Genomic DNA, 16,982 nt, shown 5'->3' on the forward strand with positions numbered 1-16,982 from the left:
TGAGATGTTAAAGTAAGGAGGTAAGGAGAACCATTTATAATTAAACATCTTGCAAGTCTACCCACTTGCAGTGAAAGGACTCCATTCAGTCATCAAATACCTTCTGATCCATACACATTGTATAAAGAGTTTTACAACTAGAATGTACTATGGCTGATTTTTATAGAAAAATGTCTACTAATTTGTTGTAAGCTCACATATCGTCACAGTGCTCTGCTTTCCATGTCAATCCCGATAAAGGCAAGCTCTGCTTAGTCTTTGCAGTGGACCATTTACTGTGAAACCAACTTTAAATGAATTTCTAATAGTTATACCCTTTCACTGACCTCCATGTATATTCTATATTGGGCCCGTCCAGCCATTGTCTGTCTTTTATAATATACTTAATATATGTTAGCACAAGCTACACAAAAAAGCAAAAAATAGCGTTCTCTTATTTTACTTTTTTTTTTTAATAAAGAAACACACAGACACAAAGTGCATATTCTCCTTCAGCCATTTAGCGGACATTACTCGGGTTACACCCCACCAACAGGAGTGGAGGCACTTGAAGAGTCAGTTTTATAAGTGTTTTGAGCTTGGGGTCTGCTTGACATTCACTGGATTTTACTTTTTTTTTTCCTGAAGGGTTTTGTTTCTTTGATATGTGCACCTTGTTGCTGACCAATGAAACCTTATAGAGGTATGACCTTCTTCTCCTCCACCATCCACTCCTGCTCTGGGAGTGGATGGTGTTCTATGCCCCAGAGCACTGTACACACAGCACTGTATACTTTACCATATGCATAAGGTGTCTCAAGTTCCCCTTACCGTTATTCTGGGACCATTGCTACTCCAGGAATCCTGATATTTTAACCACTTCCAACAGCTACGGAGGACTGGGAAGAACCCCAGTACTTCCCGGCCCTGGACTGGTATCGGGGCACTCATTTTTCCATAAGAAAGGGTGGTAGAGAAGAAAAAATGGTTAGTGGAACGGGAGCAAATTTTAATATACTTAGGAGAACAGAGACAGGAAGGAGCATTAAGGGGCGAGGAGACAAAGGAATGATGAAAGGGGAGGAGTTATCCCCTCACATGCACCACCACCTTAGATAGACCCTTATAGCTCATAACCGAGAGGAGGAAGAGTTCCAAAATGAGTCCGCCAGGGCTCCCAGATAACCACAATTTGAGAATATATGTAATGTTCTGTACGTAAATATAATATATCTTTTTCTAATTTTCTTGAGTCAAAGCAATGCTTGTCAGGTCTTCTCTAAATGGTGCCTGTGAGACTCCCAAACTGTTGATGGGGAGATATCTTGTGAACTATTTAGAGTGAAATACTCTAATTGCTTTTTTCAGTAAAAGGATGATTTTGTCTATTGAAGAACTGAAGTGCATTAGTTGGTTTGAAGAATTTATTCACTTTAAGAGAGAGAACTCTAAAGGTCATGGTGGGTGGTTAGTGAGTGGGGATCTCATGAAGTGCATGTGATAGGGAGACTCCAGGGTGGGGTTGCAGGTGGACAGTAATGCATGGTGCAGGGTGAGATGGTTAGGGGAGGGGGGGGAGTTGCAGAGGGAAAAAGCATAGGGCTGAATCCCACCTATATTAAACTGAATATTAGTAGTAGATGTGGGATAAGGAAAAACCTCAATGAGTGAATGAATATGGCATACCTAACTAGGGGAAGGGATGTGGTCCGTTTTACAGCCAGGTGGAGTGGAATATATGGGCAACAAAATACAGATTATTGTCTAGTTGGAAGGACATTTTGACATTCTAATGAATAACACAATAACGAGACCGGGAGAGTCTTACTTCCAACTTTAACCCTATAATCAATTAAATGCCTACAGTGAACCAATAAAAGTGCTCTACTTCCTGCAAGCAAGAAATGACCTCAAGGAAGGCCTCACGAAGAGCATGCCCCACATCTTCACCTTTCAAATCGCAGCAATTAATAGGCGCTAAAACATTCCGTCCATTATCAACCTAAATCTGAGAGCGCTAAGCTCAAGGGAGAACTAAAAGTGTTCTACCCCCTAAGTGTATCCTAGTTACTCAAGAAAGTATAGGTGAGTACTACCTGTGCAAATAGCACCTTGTTAGACATAGCAAATCCCTTTAGGCCCACCTAGCATGTTAAGTTCACTAAGCTAACACAAAAGTTTTTATGGTACCAAAAGAAAGCCATATCTGTGTCACGGAAGCAATATAAAATTGACTTCTATATTTACATATATAACTTTTCTGTCCATATGTAAATGGAAGTCCTTGTTTTATTACAGACAGCTGATCTTTTGTGCCTTGGCAGTGCTTGCTGAGGAGAGAAAACCTCTGGAATGTCTGGATGCGTTTAGTTCCACAGGTATAGACATGGCCTCTTCTTTCTGTACAGACGCTATTAAGATGTTAAGTCACTCATGATCCAGTCACTTTAGATAACTGCTTCCAATGGATTTTCTCCCATTACCACTTTAAGGATCTCTAAATAAGGCCACCATGGGGGAATGCAATTATAGGAAACACTTATGTAGATCAGCGCATATTATTGCCCTATGACAATATTTTTAAATACTGGCACCACATGCAGTTAATATTGGTCAATGTGTGTCTCTGTACTGACTAATAATACTCTGACTGAAATCTGTTGGACAATTGGCCATCTTGGTAAAGGCAGTTGGTAGATGATCATTATCTACCTGTTTATGTAGTCATCGGCTGACTGCATTAACAGGCCCCAGTCACATGTGTAGCCAAAGTGCACACTGACATTGTACCTCAAGCTGCAGGATCCACCTGGTGTGTGGCCAGACCCACGGCTAGTAATGCAATTGAGGATCATTCAATTAGCCTTATTTTTGCAGAAAATGTTTTTAAATAAAAAAGAGTTCACCCTTGGTTTTTCAGTTAAAGAAATACAATATTATACTTTTGAAGATCTGTAAATGTATGGAGACATAGAGATAGATACTGTAGATATTTCTCTGTCACCTGGAGAAAACACAGGGAAATGTTCAAACTACACACAGCAAAGTGTGAGGCAGCAATGCTAACCACTGTACATCTTTGCATCTCGTATTTTAGGTTTTAAGTAAAGTTTATGAAATTAAGTTTAGAAATTAAGTTATTTTCTGTTTCTGGAGGCCATTTCCTACAATGATTGAAAGTCTAGAATGACTGTTTTCTTTTGTAGGCATCATGGGATTACAGTGGGCAAAGCACCTCGGCAGTTCTGTGTATGTCACGGTTAATGACATCAGTGACAGCGCAATAGCTATGATCCAGGAAAATTGTCACCTTAACAAGATGAAGGTGGAAATGAAAGTCAAGGATAATTCTGATGTGGAGACTGACATACAAGGAGAGGAAGGCGTTTTTGTGAACACTATAGAAATAACGCAGATGGACGCCAACGTCTTGATGCACATGCGGTCTTTTGATTTCATGTAACCAAAATTACTTCTCACAAGTTTAAAATCTCATTGTGTAGTGGATTCTCTAATTAATTATCTTGTTGATATGTTTCCCCAGACACTTGGATCCCTTTGGCACATCTGTGAACTATTTGGATGCAGCATTTCGAAATATCCGGAACTTGGGTATTTTATCTGTGACCTCAACTGACACTGGATCTTTGTACGCTAAGACTGTCCATGTAACAAAGCGTCATTATGGCTGCAACATCATTAGGACGGAATACTTTAAAGAACTGGCAGCTCGAATTGTTCTGTCAGCTGTAGCAAGGTATCTGCTGCTGGATGTGGTATATATGTTAGTTTGGATACTGTGCCTATGCATCATGGTTATTTATTATTCTTAGGGCGGCTGCTCGATGTAATAAAGGCATTGAGGTTCTGCTCTCGGTGGCTCTAGAACACTTTGTCTTGGTGATTGTCCGGGTTCTAAGGGGACCTTCTCTAGCTGATGAGAGTGCAAAGATGATCAATACCCTAATACACTGCCACTGGTGTGAGGAAAGAATCTTCCAGAAAGAAGGCAACATGATTGAAGGTAAATTGGTTTAAAGTTAATAGTTTTGTTTATTGTAGTTATGTATGGGTAGCTTTACCGAAGCCTTGGCTTACAACTTTGCCCAATTTAGGCATCTTTGTTGGAGACTGAATTGGCAGTATCTAGCCTCTCCACATTCAGGCAAGGCGGCCAGATCAGATCATCACACTGGCAGTGGACACTTTTTCCCCCACATTAACATCTGACTGATAAGGGTCAGATATTATTCAGGGTTGTCTATTGTTTTTGACACAAACAATGATTTTGGGCAGTTTTGGTCTGGCACAAAAAGCAAATGTCATAGTTTTTATATGGCATAGTCTTGTCTTATATTTGCTTCTTTTTTTATTTTTATGTTTCTAACAAGCTTTTTCTTTTAACAAAAATAAAGATTGCTGAATGAAAATGTACATTTTAAAAAGTTATGTTGGGTTAGGCTTTCTAAATTGTTATCCAGTTTTGCCGATTGTATAAAGACTTCCAACTGAAGATATATCATGGTTTACAAGTTGTTTTTTCCATAATGTCACGGCATAATTGTTTTAATATGGTATTTGTAATATATCTTTTGAACAGTTTGCTCATTATTATATTGTGTCAGAGATCCAATCAAGAAAACATAACATGTCACAACTCCATTGCTGAGCTTCTATATGGCAGTACCTCCTAAAACTAAATGGGAGATCCCAAGATAGGTTTCATTAAAATGTGTGAAGGGTCTGATGCAGCTGAGTATACTCCTACCATATTTATATTTTTTTTGTATAAAAATGTTTCATTGAACAAATGAGACATTACAAAGATATTGTATGATCAATACACAACTTATGGTGGTTTACATCATAATCTAAAATCCAACCAATAAGTCAAAGAGACCTCCGTATAAGTCTATGGGAAAGCAAAATTAACAATTATGGGGGACCACCACAACAACAGAATCAGGGAAGGGGTTATAATGGGGGAGGTGAGTTTCATGGTACAAGAAGCTGAACTCTAAGGGGACAGAAAGCTTTCAAGTGTCCAAAAGGTACAAGCATGCGAAAAAACAGCATCTTGTCCCAAGGGACTAGGGTCCAAATTTGATTGCTGAAGAAAGATTCAAACCTGCCTTCCTGAATGCTAGAAGCAATTGTAAGAGGAACTAGGAATTGGTAGGAGGACAGTCCCCCTGCCTGAGCCATGATCCAGCAATAGTCCCCAAAATCAAAAGAAAACTCCACATACCCATATCTGGGTAATTGGAGAATAACTTAAAATGATCAGAGTCTTTATGATCAAGTCTCCTGCACCATAAGATCACAAACTCCATGTAGGTCTCTCACCTACAAAGCTCTTATTAATGCCTCCCCTACATACATCTCTAACCCTGTCATGAGATATTTCGCCTCCGACCTACGCCTCTTATTCCATTTTATAATATCCTCTCACTCCTGTCCCAAGACTTCTCCAGCGTTGCTCCGTACATCTGGAATTCTTTATCTCACCCCACCAGACTATCCTAACGGTTCCTCAAAACTCACCTCTTCGCCTACCCTAGCCCCTCCTTGACCCTCATTTCCACTTATCAATTTCCTCACTTTTGTCCCACTTTCTCCTACTGTATCTCACTCCCCCCACCCAATATTATGTAAGCTCACATGTGCAGGGTCCTCTCTACCCTATGTCTCATTTCTGCTAGCTATCTGATTTGACCATGTGATGTTCTACGCTGAAATATTTGTGTGACCACTATGTCGATTGTTATTGCTGTCGAAGTTATTGCTGAAGCAGTATTCACCCTTGAATTTTGTACCACACGTCTGCTATTATGCTTAATTGTATTTGTAATTATACTTGTGTGTATACATGTATTTGTTACATTATATCCATGTATCTGTATGCTGACTGACCAGTGCTGTGGAATCTGTGGCGCCTTATAAATAGATGAGGATGATTATGTAGTAGTTGAAACATTTCTTCATGGATGGGATGGAGGATTTTCATCAATGTGTGGGCAGTAATGCAGTTGCAGCATTTTTCAAATAGTTTGGTAAGGATTTTTCAGTTCCTTCCAGTCCATAAAAAGAAGAAGCTAATGTAAACAAAAAAACTCCTGTATTACTAAAGTGTACAAGAGAATTTAGAGCCTGGAAACAGTCAGGACACATAAAGCCAAATTGAACAAGTGAATACTGGAAATTAAAAGTCTTATGCTTATATAGAACTTGATGTTCTAAGAGGATTTTTAATGTCTGTGTATTGGGAATGTTCAATTCCTGAACTTTGAACCCTGTGATTGGGATACCTTTTGGTTTCCTGATCTTCTTGCCATCTGTTCTGGTAACAGTAGAGTGTAGATGCCAGACTGCCATTCCAGCAGAGAGATAGAAATAAGTTGCCATTTAATGAGTCCCTAAGTGAAAATCCCAACTGTATCTAATGTTCCTTTCACGCAGCTAGTTCAACAACAGCCTGAGTTTTCTGCGCTGTTACAGAGTGAAGAAAATAGAGTTCAGGTATTCCTGAACCTCTCATGATTCAAAGTCAGTCCTGTCTAATCATCTGATCTTTTTTAGTATTTCCTTTCTTTGTGTGTAATAGTGCAAAAGATAGATGATGTCTCTAGGCTTTTGTGACTGGAGACCCCTTGGGTGAATGGCTCTATGAACTCTGTCAAAGATTATCTCTTCATTAAAAATATTTGGTAAAACATCTGTTATCCCTTTTGTGGGAGATGCTTCTTACCCTCAGGTTATTTCAATGCCCTCTGTTTTCCAGATTGTCATGCAACACTTTCAACTCCAGAGATTGTAGAGAACAGACCTGAGGTTGCAATTAAAGGTCATCTTTTGACTCCTTATTTTCATTCAAGGATGCGAGTCTCTCTGCTAAGCTGGAAAGTTCAGACTGGGTGGAGGATGCCGCCTCTCTAACGGCCTAGTATAACCACTGTTGCAGAATTTGAAAGTCCTGCTTCGTGGGGAGAGTCCTGAGATGTTGCAGGATTTCATTTCTCTCTGTCTGTTCAGACAGCTTGGGGGACCTTTGATGTCACAAATAGCTGGGATCTCTGACAAGGTCAAATGAGCAGTCAGGGGAATATTAAGAGAACCAATTGCATCAGGAGTGCCTGAAATTCTCAAATATTGCCAAATGTCAGTGTGGAGAAGGGTTCCTTATGTTCCCTGTATCTTTTTTTATGGAGTCCTCTTATCTTTCCCCATTGAGATAAAGTTTGTTGACACTCTCATGTAAGGTGAGGAAAGCACAGGTATCGGTACTCCATCTTGTCACATATGGCTTTCAACAGCCAAGCCCCCTAAATAAGATCAGACCCACTTTGTGGCGGAGGCTATGCCATAGTGTTAAATGAAAAATCTGTGGGGCAAGAGAAAGTTAATTTGTTCTCAGGCTGAGCTCCGCCCACTCTTATCCAACAAGGCAATGTTAAATAGGAATCTGAGAATGAATTAATACATTTCCTCTTGATAGTCATTTGCCAGTGAATTTGAGGTTGGCTCTTAATTTATTCTGCTCCTCTTCTGACTTCAGTATGGTGGAGACACTTTTTTCCCCAGAAGGACCGACAGCCACGTGGTCACCCTCATTAGGTGTTGTGAACCTGAAATTACAGAGATCTTCTCTGCTTTTGTTAATGAATTGAGAGGGAGCCCAGAGTGATCTTTATGGGGTCTATGCACAGAGGGAGTCTTCGTGGACAACTTGGGAATGAGCTGCCTTCACTGGTCTGTCAATCAAGTTCCAATAATAGCGCAGAGATGTTATGACCTTTTAGATATAGGGGCTCTCCCTAAAGGCCATTAACCTTCCAGCCAGTGATGAAGAGCGGATTGGCTGATGCTGTTTGTCCACCCTTGCGGCTATGTTGAAGTTCATTATTTCCTTGGGGGGATTCTCTATAGATATTTGGCACACTGGGTCCTTCTTCCGCTTTGACAGAGGGCCAGAGGCATATTGGGGCCGACAGCAGCCAGAGCTGGCCACCTGTGTACTTCTTGCAAGCTTTATATAGATGACAATGTCGGCTCTGTGTAAGGTCTTGAATTCTGTCACTCTATAGGTTGTACAATACAATTAGCAGTGCATGGGGATCTGCATGGTCTGTAATGAGGTGGTAGGTCTTTAGGCCTTGAGTTGCTATATCTCTCCTGAGTGCTTAGTTTGAGCCGAGAAACGACCACACACGCTGTCTGGATTATTTTAGGTTTTTGAAAGCAGGTGAGTAAGGTAAACGCACAGATGCAGTTGGATTGTTGTTCTCCAACACAGAGCGCGATAAATTCATGTCTGTCTCCAATGGCTGACAAGCCATGCCCCCATATCTCATATGGCATGTACAAAGACAATCTAAGTTATTTACTGGAATGTTCAATATCACTGATTTGGGGCGACAGTACACCTGTGGGACTGTCCTGCGTTGCAAAAAAATTGGCTAAGTTTCCATAATAAGGTATTTAAAGGATACAACAGTTGACATTGTTGTCCAGGAATTCTTTTTTCTATTGCACAATATTGGTGATCGGTGGACACAGATAAAATAGTAAAATCTAAGTTTGAGAACTAATCTATTGGTGTAGAAAATGTCTTCAAAAGTTGGAAAACCTTTACCAGGTTTGCTCCTTGCTTTGTTGGGTGGGAAGAGAATTCCTAGCGGTTGCTGGGGTAATGTCATTCCGATGTGCAGCATAAATCTAGGTGTTTTCTTGAGTGGTTTTTGCTGCTCTTTGTTTATTGTTATTAATCCATGTCACTGTTTGCTTTCAAGAAAATCCATACAAGCAGCTGCCCTGTGATTGCCACAAAAGTATGCCAGGGAGATCTGCAGTCATGCTTGGTCCATTGTGGTGAGTACTGTACTATGATATATAATATATACTATGTATAATGTGGTGTGTGTGTGTGTGTGTGTGTGTGTGTGTGTGTGTGTGTGTGTGTGTATATAATGTCCATGTGCAGATGCTAAATGTCCAAATCAATGGGTAGAGTTATGACCGCTGAACATCCGTTGTGGCAGCGACCAGTATTCGTTACGGGATTGTCTCGAGTTTTCTGCAGACTTAATAACTTGCAGCATACTGAACATAATGGATACTAACAACATTTTTGTATACTGTTAACATTAAAATGTATATTGCTAAAGAAATGCATTTTATGTATTTATACTAGTTTATTTTTGTATCCAGTTACACACCTGAATACTAATGTTAGACCAAGTGTTTTATAGTTCTTGCAAGGCATGATTTTTATTTTTTTATTTCTTTGGTTATTTTGAGTGGTCTCCCACTTATGTCATACAGGTTTACATTTTGGTGTGTCAATATATAAACTTTATATTTTCCATTGAGTGCAAGTTATTCACTCACTCATTATATATTTGAGTGTATTATGATACATTGCAATATTGTGCATATTAACCTAATAATGTCAACTTGTTGATATTTGCGTAACATATGTGAGCTGGGTGCTTGAAGACAATGTGAGGAATCCTGGTCCTCCAATTTGCGAATCTGGACACTGCACAGCTGGCGAGGATTTACACTTAGTGGCTCCAAAACACCATGAGGCACAAAAGCTTTCTGAATGGTCAGCGCAATTAGACAGAGGCATCTAGGATAACGTTCCAAAAATGGAACCTCTCACGTTTGCAGAGTTAGAGTAGTATCCAGGGGCCACTGGAGGTAACAATACCCCTCTTCCTGTCATCACCTCCAGACCACGACAAGGACAGTCTCAATCCTTTCATTCCTTTTTCTGGGGTTGGGTTGCCACATTGCGTGCTCCCACATCACCTCCCAAAGGAGCATATAATGCATGCACAGTTGCAGTTAGGTGAGGAAGCATTAGGCCTGGTGACATTCCCGGAGGTTGGGGTAATTTATTCCAACCTTCTCCTGGCCCACAGTTAGACTGGTTCTTCCGCCCATTTAATCTTGCAGTCCCTCCACATGCAGGCCTGGAGGATGAGGCAGGAAATAGAGTTCCTAGCCTCAATAGACATCAAGGAGGTTCTTTTTGCATGTACCATTCTAGCAGGGGCACTGGTTTTTCAGTTCCTGCTCAGGGCACTTCCCATCTTTCTGGACACTGTGCATCGAGGGTTTTCAAGGTAATGGCGGTCATAGCAGGGCTACTGCGCGCCTGGCGAGTCACGATAATACCCTGTCTGGACAAGCTCTTCCCGAAGACTCTATCATTTCTCTCTCTTAAATCCAGATCTCCATCCAGTTCCTGGAAGCGCACAACTGAGTTCGGAATCTACCCAGGTCCTCACTCCATTTTACCACAGCAGATATGTTTCTTATAATTCATCTTTTATACTGTGACCCACAGGGTCTTCCTACCGGAGGACAGGGCCCTCTCACTTCAGCACAGGACCAGGATGCGCCTGGCGCGGAGAGGAGTTTCTTTTCTCAGTTGCATGATCCTTCTGGAAACCAGGGTACTAGGGTTCTAGGCAGTAATGTTTGCACGCTCCACTGCCGACATCTCCAGAGGGATATTCTCCAGAAAATGTCTGGTGCCCATGTTATTGGACACTCAGATCATCACTGTTTCCTAACCTACTCGTATATCCTTCTTGCGGTAGTTAGCCAGAAACGTTCAGGAGTGAGGTCAGTCGTTCACCAGGACCTAAACCCTGGTCAAGACAGGCGCTAGTCTGTTAGGTTGAGGTGGATTAATAGGATCCTTAAAGTTCCAGGGTCTTTTGGTCCTCCCAAGAGAACTCCAAATTTGAAAGAACAGCTCACAGGTGCACTTCCTGATCAGGAAACCACTAGACATTCTGTCATATAATCCCAAGGCTGTTGCATATCTGTAGCATCAAGCAGAAACATGTGGCCTGAGGACAATGTGAGAGATGACCAGGTTATGGCCTGAGTGTTGTGTCATGTTCCTGTATTATTGACCATGTTATCCCGGTCAATAGTATAAAGAAGTGGGAGGCCGAGAGTCTCAGCAGTCAGACGGTTAACCAAGGGAAATGGTCTCTCCACGGAGATGTCTTTTGTCCTCCTGGTGAAGTCTCTGTGCACTTCAGAGTGTCCATACTCATCTCTCAGGTCACCCTTTACTGCTCAAAATCAAGAGACCCTCAGGTGGAATTTTCCCATGCCCGGATTTCTTCCTGGAACTTCGGACTGGTGTACCTGTCACTTCCACGTTCCATGTTCTCGTGGGTTCTAAAGAGTTTCTAAAGGGGGCGGCTTCCAGCTAACCTGGTGGCTCCTCGTTTGCCTCGCAGAGCATGGTTCTCATACATTCGGTAGCTGATGGCGACGCCTCCATTTTGCCTACCAATGCGGCCAGGTCTTATAGTTCAGAGTCCTCTTCTGCCACTCTTTAGATTTTGTCTAATTTGGCGCCATGGCGTTGGAGACCCAGATCTTACGGCCAGAGGTTCTTCGCAGGGGGCTGGTTGGTACCTTGAATATAGCCTGTAGGGCATCTTACTCAGCCGTTCTCATTGGTCTGGAAATGGTACAATGTTTGGTGGGAATCCCAAGGTTTTCACACATCCCTGTGCTGACTCTCTAAGTTGTTTTTTCTTTTGCAGTGTTGGCTCCGATATGAGACTCTTTGTTTCCTCAAAGTGCAGCTCCTGGCGCTCTCAATCTATTTCAGCGCTGGTTTACAGGATCAGGGGAGGGTTCAGTCTTTTCTTCATGGGGTTTCTTCAGGTTCAGGCCCCCCTCTGGTTGGTCAGGTGAAGCCATGGAATCTGGATCTTGTGCTCAGAGCGCTTGCTTTGGTCACTTTTGACCCGCTAATTCTGGGAAACTGTTATCTCATGGTAGGGGTGTTCCCTTGGATATCGCCTTTGTTCTCAGGGGTTTGGTGTCGGAAGTGTGGATTGCACTCTCACATTTTACTTTTTCATGAGGATAAAGCGGTGCGTCGCTTTGGGAATTATTGGTTCAGAGGATAGTGTCTGCATCCCACTTGATGCAGGGGCTTGTGGTCAAGCATTCTCTTATTCTTCCTCCTTTTCGTGTTGCACTCTTCCTTGGCTGGTTGTGGTTCGTGCTCTTGACTGCACGGTCTCTGTCCATGAGACTAATGTCATCTTTGTCCTTTTTGAAGCTCAATAGCGGCCAGTTTCCAGACTCCTGCCCCACTACATCCCTTCCACCATTCTGTTGGATTCTGTTCATGCCCCTCATCCTGTTCTTTTAGAGCTCACTCTCCAGGGTGGTTGGCGCTTCTTGGACGGCACGTCAGTGTGCTTAGATGGAGCAGTTGTGCAGGGTGGCAACATCCACATCTTCTGCAGAGTTTCTAGGTTGCGTGACTTTGCATCCGCTGATGCAAGCTTTGGGGACAAAATATTTCGTGCAGCCATTACAGAGCATTCCCTCCCTTAGAGGCAGCTTTGGTATGTCCCCAATGTCTCGCAGTGTCCCCCAATGGTTGGAAAGAGAAAATAACATTTTTACTCACAGTAAAATTGACTTCTCTTACTCCAGTGGGCGACACTGCGCACACACCTTTGCTCTGAATATAGTGCTGTATTTGGTGCTATTTTCTGAATTATTTCTCCTTTCTTCTTGGCTTGGTTATACAAAATTGAGGTCTGAGCTGGAGAGGAGTGGAAAAGTAGGGGAGGAGTGTGGGGAACAAACAAGTTTAATAAGTGCCTAGACTCCTAGTCCCACCTACTATACCCCAATGTCTCGCAGAGTCCTCCAATGGAGTAAGAGAAATCGTTTTACGGTGAGTAAAAATCTTCTTTTTTGTTTCCTGCCTCTTGAGGATTGACCACAAGTTCTCAAAGGAATTAAGGTCTTGTAAGTTTCAGGGCCATGGACCCAAAATTTCGATATTTTGATCCCCTAGCTACTTAGTTATCACTTTTGCCTTATGGCAAGGTGCTCCATCATGTTGGAAAAGGCATTGTTCGTCACCAAACTATTCTTGGATGGTTGAGAGAAGTTGCTCTTGGAGGATGTTTTGGTACCATTCTTTATTCATGGCTGTGTTCTTAGGCAAAATTGTGAGTGAGCCCACTCCCTTGGCTGAGAAGCAACCCCACACATGAATGGTCTCGGGATGCTTTATTGTTGGCATGATACAATTCTGATGCTAGCGTTCACCTTTTCTTCTTCGGACAAGCGTTTTTCCACATGCCCCAAACAATTTGAAAGAGGATTCATCAGAGAAAATGACTTTACCCCAGTCGTCAGCAGTCAAATCCCTGTACCTTTTGCAGAATATCAGTCTGTCCCTGATGTTTTTCCTGGAGAGAATTGGCTCCCTTGCTGGCCTTCTTGACACCAGGCCGTCCTCCAAAAGTCTTCGCCTCACTGTGCGTGCAGATGCACTCACACCTGCCTGCTACCATTCCTGAGCAAGCTGTGCACTGGTGATGCCCCGATTCCCACAGCTGAATCAATTTTAGGAGCAGGTACTGGCGCTTGCTGGACGTTCTTGGACGCCCTGAAGCCTTCTTCACAACTATTGAATCTCTCTCCTTGAAGTTCTTGATGATCCGATAAATGGTTTAGGTGCAATCTTATTAGCAGTAATATCCTTGCCTGTGAAGCCCTTTTTGTGCAAAGCAGTAATGACTGCAAGGTAACCATGGTTAACAGAGGAAGAACAATGATTTCAAGCATCACCCTCCTTTTTAAAGCTTCCAGTCTGTTATTCTAACTCCATCAGTATGACAGAGTGATCTCCAGCCTTGTCCTCATCAACACTCTCACCTGTGTTAATGAGAGAATCACTGATGTCAGCTGGTCCTTTTGTGGCAGGGCTGAAATGCAATGGAAATGTTGTTTTGCTGTTAAGATAGTTCATTGTCATGGCAAAGAGGAACTTTGAAATGAATCTCAATTCATCTGAGCATTCTTCATGCCATTCTGAAGTATATGCAAATTGCCATCATAAAAACTGAGGCAGCAGACTTTGTGAAAAATAATATTTGTGTCATTCTCAACTTTTGGCTATGACTGTATTTTTCCCTCCGAGCTGACATACAAAATGTTGAAAAATATATAACTATAATATGTTAGGCTCTAATAGACTCTAATAATAATAAAAAAAAAAAAATCATATCTGTGTTATTAACTTGTTAGATACAGTTTGAGTGAGCAGCCTACTGCTTTGTGACCTCCGCCACCCGCTTATGACTGAATTAGATCAGCCTCCCATTACACCCAAGCCACACATCTCAAAGAGTAGCATATTTCCTCTTGACCTCTAAAGATTGTTGGGAAGTATGTTTGTTTAATTTCCCAACGCAGAGATCTATTCTTACTAGGAATTTAAACCATTTCCCACTGGTGTAGATGATCACATAATCACTGTTGCGTGGCATTTCAAATGGCTACCCCTAGCAGGTGGAATAAAAATGAAAGCTTGCTGCCTTTAAATACATTATCCTACAGAATATATCTACAACCACAGCAAATATTATTTTAATAGCTAACTTGCAATCGCAGTCTAAACATATATTAGTAATGTGTCTGAATCCACCCCCCCCCCCCCCCATTTATAACTATAGAGTGATTTTTGGCTGTTTTTGTCCCTGTGGTTGCCAGGTCTGGCTCCCTGTTTAACACAGGGTTCCTTAGAAGAATGGTGTTTGCAGCAGTGTCACATGGGACTGGGGACATCCTGACCCTATTGAAGACCCTGATCTCAGAATCTGAGTGCACAACTCCCAAACAGTATTCCATGTGTCAAGGTAAGTTATGAATGCATTTACCAATATCCCCCATTAATTGTCTTGTCAAGTTCAATAGTATCATCAGGCATTTTGTTTTTGGGGCCATATGCATGACCATATCGTGCCAGTTGACGAATATCACAGCATGCTGTCATGCTACTACATCTGTCAGTTTCATGAGCAAAAGCAGAATGTATTTTTAATTTATTACTTTTTAAATGTTGCTCAAATAGATCTATTTCTAAATATAGTTTATATGCTCATATACAAGGCACTGTTTCAGTTCATAAGGGCCTTTATCATAGCAGATCTATAAGATGTTGCAGCTGCTGCTGTTGCGTAGAACAGCCATCATTATGACTGATGCCACTAATGCATATGTGTGAATTCCAATAGTTAAGGCCTATCCCTTGCTATATTAAACTACAACAAAATGTTTAGCTTATAATAGGACATAACCCCTGTGTGTTTATGTATAATACAGCATGTTTACCATGTGTCTTTAAAGTGGTTCTATAGTCTAGAAAAGACTTACATTGTCTGTATGGATCTTATTTCATTGGCAGCTGATCTATTCAGACCAGAGCTTTGAAATTCTAAGTTGCTCTGGCCCCAATTTCTAACTGGCCACATAGATAATTTGATTGCACATTATTTGTACACAATATCTGTTGGTAGGAGGCAGGAAAGCACAACAGTGGAACCCCATCTATCCCATCCACTAGTGCTTCATGCACTTTACGATCCTGGACCTTAATTATCAGTTTATTGCCCTCCTTGGCTGTGCACAGCTCTAATGGTATTTACAAGAGGTCATTTTGGCACTCCAGGCTTGTGAGATTGGGGATACCTTACTTTGACAACTTTGCTGGTCACGCTCAAATCTAGGAGTATAACCACCTGAACTTACAGATCTTTTTGGACATCTTCTCCCTTTTATTTTTGATGAGATCGGGGAGAATTTCCGAGAGTCTAGGGTGAGACACTCTCCCTGCAAATCAACATTTGAAGTACTGAGGAACAGACCTTAGCCCTTCAAATCCATAGAGGGACCTGGGCCAAGTTTTCAATGAAACTGTGGTATGAACTTTTGAATCGAAGCCCGAGTTTGATCTTTTGCTTTATTAGCCCACAGTCCTATCTCTTGGTAATGGGAAAAGCCTGAGTTGGTTGCTGTCTTTGACCCTCATCTCACAGTGATGATTGTTTCTCGCAACTGATACAATAAAACGTGTGCCTAATTGGCTGGTGAGGAGTCTTTGGTGTGTCCAGGACCGCTGATTTGAAACAGCATAGCATATCCCATTTAACATCCTGGAGTAAGCAATCTTTCATTCCTCCCTGTCAGAATCCAGTCTGACAATGCACTGTGATGACTTTCAAGGCGGGAAAACGCTGAACGCAGTGACAGCTGGTCACATGGGAGGAATGCAGAAGAACATGTTCCCATTTTTCTCTCCAGTACATGTTCCATAGATTAACAGTTGAGATCTCCAAACTGTGGGATGGATCCCTGACATGAAGAGGATGACATCCCTCCACGATCATACAGTCCAGAACGGTCCTCTAGTTCAGAGAACCACTGGCAGTTGGAATCAACACCAAGGTGGTTCCATGAAATCTGTATGATCTGGTCTACATGTGGCTTTCCTTCCTCAATTGATCAAGAGAATAAAGTATGAAGTGGTATACAACACCCTGATCGCCCAGGGGGCCATGGTACGTAGTAGAAGTCACAATTCTTGCTGACCTACAGTGACGCTTTCCGCTTTACTCCTATCCCTTTCCACAGGCCCCTACTTCACTTCAGTGGCCATGCTGTTAAAACCAGCATAGGTAAATTAAAGCTGAGAAGCCAGTGTTTTCCCTGATTTAGACAATCTAGACAATACTGAAGGCCAAGAAGCCCTCTTTGGCTTGTTTTCATCACTAAACTGGAAAATTTCCTTCAAGCGATGTGAGCAGGAAACACACGACACTCCACGCATTCTCCCCTTCTATTCTGTTTTACTTCAGTTGGGCCTGGTTCAGAACCTGAACCTGAACTCTTAGAAGAGCCAGGTCTTGGCTTACTAACTGTTTCTTTAGCTTCCCTTTACTTTCATCACCCACATATGGAGGCAGATATTGGTCCACCATGCAAAGTTCCTAACTAGACCCCTTCATTATGAGGATTCTCCAGGAGTTCCCATTTTAAATTCTCCCAGCAGCCACCATCCCAGTTCTGTCATGGAATGCAGCCTTCTTGTGGTCATTAAAACCCTGAGGAGGGTTTCAGAGATCTCGATTCTCTTGCCATCTCTCGTTCCT

At 42.0% G+C, this 16,982-nt stretch overlaps 1 protein-coding gene across 2 annotated transcripts in view; it reads left to right on the top strand.

Moving 5' to 3' along the window:
* Nucleotides 1–16,982, top strand: part of TRMT1L (tRNA methyltransferase 1L) — a 44,955-nt gene that overhangs the window by 15,936 nt on the left and 12,037 nt on the right. For both annotated transcript variants that reach the window (XM_075177408.1, XM_075177409.1), the window contains exons 8-13: nucleotides 2,278–2,357; nucleotides 3,186–3,438; nucleotides 3,524–3,736; nucleotides 3,813–4,003; nucleotides 8,769–8,847; nucleotides 14,545–14,690. In XM_075177408.1, the coding sequence (XP_075033509.1) occupies nucleotides 2,278–2,357; nucleotides 3,186–3,438; nucleotides 3,524–3,736; nucleotides 3,813–4,003; nucleotides 8,769–8,847; nucleotides 14,545–14,690 (962 nt within the window). The remainder of the gene's footprint in view (nucleotides 1–2,277; nucleotides 2,358–3,185; nucleotides 3,439–3,523; nucleotides 3,737–3,812; nucleotides 4,004–8,768; nucleotides 8,848–14,544; nucleotides 14,691–16,982) is intronic.

Source organism: Mixophyes fleayi, chromosome 6, assembly GCF_038048845.1.
Source record: "Mixophyes fleayi isolate aMixFle1 chromosome 6, aMixFle1.hap1, whole genome shotgun sequence".
Classification (NCBI taxonomy): Eukaryota; Metazoa; Chordata; class Amphibia; order Anura; family Limnodynastidae; genus Mixophyes; species Mixophyes fleayi.